Source organism: Drosophila teissieri, unplaced genomic scaffold (assembly GCF_016746235.2).
Source record: "Drosophila teissieri strain GT53w unplaced genomic scaffold, Prin_Dtei_1.1 Segkk62_quiver_pilon_scaf, whole genome shotgun sequence".
In the NCBI taxonomy this organism is placed as follows: domain Eukaryota; kingdom Metazoa; phylum Arthropoda; class Insecta; order Diptera; family Drosophilidae; genus Drosophila; species Drosophila teissieri.
The window spans coordinates 1-8,128 of NW_025225022.1; the positions used below are offsets into that span (position 1 = coordinate 1).

At 45.8% G+C, this 8,128-nt stretch overlaps 1 protein-coding gene and 1 non-coding gene across 2 annotated transcripts; both read left to right on the plus strand.

Annotated features, from left to right (window-relative positions):
- Positions 1 to 739: 739 nt before the first annotated feature.
- LOC122625746 lies at positions 740 to 3,302 on the plus strand. Its single transcript, XM_043805812.1, has 3 exons — positions 740 to 1,058; positions 1,298 to 2,616; positions 2,682 to 3,302. The coding sequence occupies exons 1-3, from the start codon at positions 740 to 742 to the stop codon at positions 3,300 to 3,302; spliced, it is 2,259 nt and encodes a 752-aa protein (XP_043661747.1).
- Positions 3,303 to 3,390: 88 nt separating this feature from the next.
- On the plus strand, positions 3,391 to 3,583 carry LOC122625747. The gene has a single exon (XR_006326654.1). It is a non-coding gene; the product is annotated as a U2 spliceosomal RNA (small nuclear RNA).
- The last annotated feature ends 4,545 nt before the right edge of the window (positions 3,584 to 8,128 follow it).

The following is an 8,128-nucleotide window of genomic DNA, read 5'->3' on the forward strand; positions in this document are numbered from 1 at the left end:
TTTTTTACGAAAAAGTCCTGGTCTTTGTAATTCATTGTCTAAATTTTAAACAAAATTTTTTAAATAAAATTTTAAAATTTAAATATAATTCTTAAACAAAGTCATAAAAGCGATCAAAATATCTCTAAATTCCAACAATCATGGCGTCTCAGCGAGTGCACGTGTTTGCCTACCCTTCGTGGGACCATTCCGGTGCTCCATATGCATGGATGCGTCCGAGATGCATCCCACTAGGTCGCTGGCGAATACGGCACGTACGCTGCGGCATATCAGCACATAACCCGGCGCCACCCACAAGTGGTTATTACATACCGTTGCCGGGTCTGTGGTGCTGATATGCCTCGGGGTATGAAGCAGCTCAAAGCCCATGTGGCCGCGAGCCACCCCGAGACCACCACAGACGCCCACGGGATGCTCGTGGAAGCAGCCACAGCCCCGAACCCAGCTGGACCACTCCCCGCCCCCTCTCCGAGACAGTCAGCGCTGAGCCCTGTGACGACGAGAGCCAGCGAACGCGGTACGCCTGTCCCCACAAGCAGGCGCGTACTCTGCACGACGCCGAGCCGCGCGATGCTTCCCGGGAACAGGCCCCATCCTGCGCTGAGCCCCGTTGTCACGGGTGCCAGTGGACGCACTGGAAGGTGGCGAGCCCACCTCACAGGGTAGGCGCGGACCGCAAGCACTGGCAGACGCAGCGAAGAGGATCCAACAGATATACAGGACCAATCGACCTCGCGCCATGCGAGAAGTCCTGGGGCAGTCCTCTCCCCCCTGCGATCTGCCAGGCAGAGCTGTGTACGCCCATCTCAGGCAGATGTTCGCCAGAAATGCCGACGAGCGTGTGCGGCCCTTTGATTGGCCCGCTTGGTGCGTGCCAGGAGAAGAGGCCCGCGTGGACACGCTCGTGAGTCCCCTCACACAGGAGGAGGTGCTCGCACGCCTGAGAAGGACACACAGCTCTGCGCCGGGTCCCGATGGTGTCACCTATGGAAATTTGAAGAAAACAGACCCGAAGGCCTCCATGCTCACGGCAGTATTCAACGCCTGCCTGAGGACAGGTCATGTCCCCGATCTGTGGAAAAAGTCCAGAACGGTCTTAATCCACAAGAAAGGGGACAGAACTGACCTGTCAAATTGGAGGCCTCTTTCCATGGGTGACACCATCCCCAAATTGTTCGCGGCCGTCATGGCAGACAGGCTGACGGCGTTCCTCACTAACGGAGGAAGCTCAGCGAGGAGCAGAAGGGCTTCCTCCAGCACGAAGGCTGCCATGAACACAATTTTGTTCTTGGCCAAGTGCTGGAGGAGAGCAGACGCCAAGGCAAGGACCTCATCATGGACTGGATGGACCTGTCCAACGCGTTCGGGTCGATTCCGCATGCCACCATCATGGACGCGGTCGCCGGTATGGGGATCCCCTCGAGGATCCGGACCATAATCCACCAGTTGGCCACCGGCGCCGCGACCACCGCCAAAACCATTGATGGCATGTCGGAAGAGATCCCGATCGAAGCGGGGGTCAGACAGGGCTGCCCAGCCAGCCCAATCCTCTTCAACATCGCAATAGAGCGGGTACTTCGCAAAGTCAAAACCGTCAACGCGGGGTACCTGCTCTATGGGAGCCGCATTAGCACGCTGGCGTACGCCGATGACCTGGTGCTAATTGCGAGCTCCCCAGAGGAGATGAGGTCCTTGTTGCGTGCTGCGGACGACGCCGCAATAGAAGCCGGTCTGCACTTCAACCCCGGGAAGTGCGCGACCCTACACCTCACGGGGAAGAAATCCTCGCGGAGGCCAGTGCAGACCGGCTTCCTCGTCCGTGGCACGCCAATACCGGCAATGACAGAGGGGGATGCCTACGAATATCTCGGCATCCCCGTGGGTCTAAACGTGGACCAAACACCCAGGGCAGCGATGGAAGCGATAGTTGGGGACATCGCCAAGATAGATGACTCGCTGCTCGCCCCGTGGCAAAAGATCGACGCGGCCCGCACCTTCGTGGCACCGAAGCTTGACTTCGTGCTACGAAGTGGCGCCACCTTGCGGGCCCCGCTGCGTCATCTGGATACAGCCATAAAAGAACACATCAAAAAATGGCTGTATCTGCCGCAGAGGGCGAGCGCGGAGGTAGTGTACACCCCGCTGAAGAAAGGTGGAGCGGGCATACTACCTTCATCTATATTGGCAACTATCACCCAGGCTCACCGCATGGTGTCCTGCCCTGGGGAGGTCGTCTCCCGGATTGCAAGAGAAGGCCTGAGAGAAGCGGTAAAACGAAAAATAAACCGGGAGCCATCCGGCGACGAGATGGCCCACTTTCTCTCAGGCTCCACTCTATCCGGGGAGACAGCCAGCTTTGGCGACGCCGGATTCTGGTCGAGGGTGCGGATGACCACCAAAAGGCAAGCTGTGCATCTGGGGGTGCGTTGGGCCTGGAGAGGAGGTGAGCTACTGGTCGAGTGTAGAGGACAAAGAAACCGACCAGTGGCCACCGACTCGAACTCCAGGTCCCAACTCATCCAACGTCTCAGGTGCGCAGCTCAGGATGAGTTCCTGACCATCCTCCTAAATAAACCCGACCAGGGGAAGGTGGCGAAGCTCTCCACGCTAACCCCAGTCAGCAACGCGTTCATACGCGACGGTAGCTTTACCAGGTTTGCTGACTGGCGGTTTATCCACAGAGCCCGACTGGGAGTCCTCCCAGTCAACGGAGCGATCCGATGGGGCAGCGGCGACAAGCGCTGCGGGTCTGTGGATATCAGCTGGAGAGCGTTCCACACGTGTTGTGCCACTGCATGCACCACTCAAACGCAATACAGCAGAGGCACAACGCGGTGATGGATCGCCTCGCCAAGGCTGGCTCACGGCTGGGGACCCCCAGGGTGAACTGCCGCGTGGAAGGGGTCGCCGAGGACATGGCGGCCCTCAGGCCGGACCTGGTATGGCGCGACGAACGGAGCAGAAAAATCGTCATAGTTGACGTGACTGTTCCGTTCGAGAACGGGACTGAAGCGTTTGATAACGCGAGGGGCGAGAAAGAAGAAAAATACCGCCCCCTAGCTGAAGCCCTGCGCGCCATGGGATACCAGGTAAAACTGGAGGCATTCATTGTCGGAGCCTTGGGCTCGTGGGACCCTAAGAACGAAAGGGTCCTCAAGACTTTGGGTGTCTCCAGGTTTTATGCTGGCCTGATGCGCAGACTGATGGTGGCCGACACCATCAGGTGGTCCCGGGACATCTATGTGGAGCATGTATCCGGGATCAGGCAGTTCACCCTGCCAAGTGAAGCTCCCTCCAATTAAAGAATAAAAATTAAAAATAATTAAATAATAATATAAAATTTGAAAAAGAAAAAAATAAAAATACAACAGCCTGCCCCAGAGGCAGGCAAACATTTACTGGCCATATGGCTAATTTTTTTTTAAATCTGTTCTTATCAGCTTAACATCTGATAGTTCCTCCATTGGAGAACAACAAATGTTAAACTGATTTTTGGAATCAGACGGAGTGCTAGGAGCTTGCTCCACCTCTATCGCGGGTTGGCCCGGTATTGCAATACCGCCGGGATTTCGGCCCAACTGAATAATAAATCTAAACATCTTATAGTAAACTGAATTACTCTACGCGTTGAATACGTAATTAAATTCCCAATCAAACTGTGTTTACCAAAAAAAATTCATTTTTTTAAAAATTTTTTTCCAATTTTTGATGATGATTTTTGGATTTTGTCCGAAAATCGATTTTCTGTTTTTTTGCGATTTAAATATCAGTATTTTGATCAGAACATTTGAAACATGGGTCCAAATATGGAATGTCATATCTCGTTGAATTCGTAATTAAATTTCCAATCAAACTGTGTTTACCAAAAAAAATGCATTTTTTAAAAATTTTTTTCCAATTTTTGATGATGATTTTTGGATTTTGTCCGAAAATCGATATTCTGTTTTATTGCGATTTAAATATCAGTATTTTGATCAGAACATTTGAAATATGGGTCCAAATATGGAATGTCATATCTCGTTGAATTCGTAATTAAATTTCCAATCGAACTGTGCTTACAAAAAAAAAGGATTTTTTTTTTAATTTTTTCCAATTTTTGATGATGATTTTTGGATTTTGTCCGAAAATCGATTTTCTGTTTTTTTGCGATTTAAATATTAGTATTTTGACCAGAACATTTGAAATATGGGTCCAAATATGGAATGTCATATCTCGTTGAATTCGTAATTAAATTTCCAATCAAACTATGTTTACCAAAAAAAATGAATTTTTTTAAAATTTTTTTCCAATTTTTGATGATGATTTTTGGATTTTGTCCGAAAATCGATTTTCTGTTTTTTTGCGATTTAAATATCAGTATTTTGATCAGAACATTCGAAATATGGGTCCAAATATGGAATGTCATATCTCGTTGAATTCGTAATTAAATTTCCAATCGAACTGTGCTTATAAAAAAAAAGATTTTTTTTTAATTTTTTCCAATTTTTGTTGATGATTTTTGTATTTTGTCCGAAAATCGATTTTCTGTTTTTTTGCGATTTAAATATCAGTATTTTGATCAGAACATTCGAAATATGGGTCCTATTGGAAATGGAGGAGTAAAACGCGAGGCGATTTAGTTAAAGTTTAATAATTGTTTTATTTGACATAAGCGTGACAGCGTTGTGAGTCGTTCGGAAGTTAACACAAGAAGAAGGAAGTTCTCAGAAAAACAAAAAGAATAGATTCATATCAGTGTTACCAAATTTCAGTATATGGTTGTTGCCAAATTAACATACATAATATTTTTAGTATTTCAATACTCCTTCTCAACAACATATTCAGAAACAATTCATTTCAGTTATACATTTTAAATGCTTGTTATACCCGTTACTCGTAGAGTAAAAGGGTATACTAGATTCGTTGAAAAGTATGTAACAGGCAGAAGGAAGCGTTTCCGACCATATAAAGTATATATATTCTTGATCAGGATCAGTAGCCGAGTCGATCTGGCCATGTCCGTCTGTCCGTCCGTCTGTCTGTCCGTCTGTCCGTCTGTCTGTCCGTCTGTCTGTCCGTCCGTATGAACGTCAAGATCTCAGGAACTACAAAAGCTAGAAAGTTGAGATTAAGCATACAGATTCCAGGGACATTGACGCAGCGCAAGTTGTCGTCATCGATTCATGTTGCCACGCCCACTCTAACGCCCCAAACCGCCTAAAACTGCCACGCCCACACTTTTGAAAAAGGTTTTGATATTTTTCATTTTTGTATTAGTCTTGTAAATTTCTATCGATTTGACAAAAAAAACTTTTTGCCACGCCCACTCTAACGCCCAAACCGCCAAAAAACTCTCCTTTGCACTTCCACTAGCTGAGTAACGGGTATCAGATAGTCGGGGAACTCGACTATAGCGTTCTCTCTTGTTTTTCTGTAGGTTTTTTGTTAATATATCTGATAACATGTCATTTGTACAAATATATTTTACATCAATTTCCTTTTTGGAATAAAGTTCCCTAACATAGTGGTACTTTATGTCGATATGCTTACTTCTATTATGTAATACTGGATTCTTAGCTAAACATAAAGCACTCTGATTATCGCAAAAAATTAAAATTGAGTGATCTATCAAAAAACCCATTTCCTTCAGAAACTTTTTTATAAATACTGCTTCTCTTGCTGCAATGGACAATGCAACATATTCGGCCTCCGTGCTGGATAATGCCACCAGACTTTGCTTCTTGGACTCCCAGGATATTGGACCAGTTGCGTTTATGAAGACATATCCACTGTAGGATTTACGATCCGATGTGTCATTTGCCCAATCTGCGTCGACGTAGCCGTGAATCGGTTTACCTGTTGATTGATAATGAAGCTTTAAGTTTGAGGTGCCCTTCAAATACCTTAGTATACGCTTGGCAGCGACTTCATGCTCCTTATGTGGGTTCACATTTCTTTGAGCCAATTTTGCAACTGAATGCATTATATCTGGCCTGGTTGTAATTGCCAAATACATTATTGATCCTATAAGTGATTGGTAGTCCTTTTCGTTAACAGGCTTGCAGTTAGGATCAGTACACTTAACTTGGAAATTTGCCTCCAAAGGCGATGCTACCGATTTGCAGTCTAACATACCCCAGGTGTGTAGCATACTCTCGATATATGTCTTGTGACCTATGGATATGGATCCAGTTTCACCTTCTCGCTCAACTTCGATGCCCAAGAAATGATTAAGCTGACCGCTATCTACTACTTTAAACTCATTGCCAATTGACTCTTTTATACCAATCAAATCATTTTTACATGAGCTTGCAATAAGATGATCGTCGACATACACTGCAATTATATTAATATCGTCCTTCTCATTGCGTGTGTACACACACCGCTCGCTGGCGCAGGGAACAAAGTGCAGTTTTTGCAAGACTTTATTGAGCTTGGCGTTCCACTCTCTACCGCTCTGTTTTAGCCCGTAAAGTGACTTCTTTAGTCTCAAAACTTTTCCATGATGCTTATCATCAAATCCATCGGGTTGCTTCATATAGACTTCTTCGCTCAATTCGCTATTTAAGTAAGCTGTCGATACATCCATCTGATGTAGAAATAAGTTATGCTCAACAGCCAGAGATATAATAAGTCTTACCGACGAATATCTGACAACTGGTGAAAACGTTTCAAAAAAGTCGATACCATATTGTTGTGCACATCCTTTAGCCACCAACCTCGATTTAAATCGCATCACATTGCCATCCTTATCTCCTTTGATGCCAAAAACCCACTTACTACCGATGGCTTTTTTACCTTCTGGTAAGTCCTGTAGCTCCCATGTCTGATTAGCTTCGAGGGCGCCAATCTCCTTCTGAATTGATGCTACCCACTCTTGACTCATTTCAGACTGTGTTGCTTCAGCAAACGTAACAGGTACCTTGACATCTTGAACCTCCATCATGTTCAACAAGTTGTATTGTTTTCGTGGGCGCCCGGGTTTTCCAGTTTTTATCTTCTTAGGACGACCAGGACCACGAATTTCCCGTTCTTCGCTATCATCGCTCTTTGCACTCTCGTAAACATCAGAACTATCAGCTTCACTAACCTAACTGTCAATTTGCTCTTCCTCGAGCACCTCTGCACCATCTTTGTTGTTGTCCACTGCCAAAATCTGCGAACAATCAACTCCAATTTCGTCAATAAGTGCCGTCTCGTTCTCGCTGTTTCCATTCTTCGGATACCCTATAGTTTCCTCTAGAAAAACGACGTCTCTACTTTCGATTACCTGGTTCGATCCAATGCGCATTAATCTGTAGGCCTTCGCTGTTGTTGAATACCATCATGCATTCAATGCCTTTTGGCTTGAATTTATCTGCATGTTTCTTATTTAATGCAATCGCTTTGCATCCAAAGATTTTTAAATGCGATATCGAAGGCTTTTTACCTGACCACAGTTCGAATGGTGTTTGACTCTTCAACGACCTTGTATCCGATCTGTTGCGTAGATATGCTGCAGTCCTAACTGCTTCTCCCCACAGGAACTCATTCACTCCTGAATGTATAAGCATGCTCCTTGCCATTTCCACTAGTGTCCGGTTAGCGCGCTCAGCAACCCCGTTTTGCTGCGGAGTGTACGGTACTGTCAATTGCCGCTTAATACCGTTTTCAGATAGGAACTTCTGAAACTCGTGGCTTATATATTCGCGACCGTTATCGCTGCGAATTGCTTTAAGTTTTTCACCGGTCTGTTTTTCTGCAAACGCGACAAAGTCTTTAAACGTGGGAAGCAATTCATCACGGGTTTTCAAAAAATATACGAACATATAACGCGAGTAGTCATCAATAAATGTTACGAAATATCTTGCTCCACCGGCAGATACTTTGTTCATTGGCCCGCAAATGTCCGAATGCACTAGCCCTAGCACTTTGTCCGCACGATTTTCTGCCATTTTTGGGAATGGTTTCACACAGATTTTACCTTTAGCACAGGTTTCACATGTAATTCGGTCTATGTCCACAACATTTTTGATCGACTTTAAGCCATTGACCATATTGTTACTTGCCATCCTTTTTAGGCTCGCCATGTTCAAATGACCATAACGATAATGCCACTTCCACAACTCATCATTTGCACACAAGTACATGCACCGATTGTTCGGAGTAT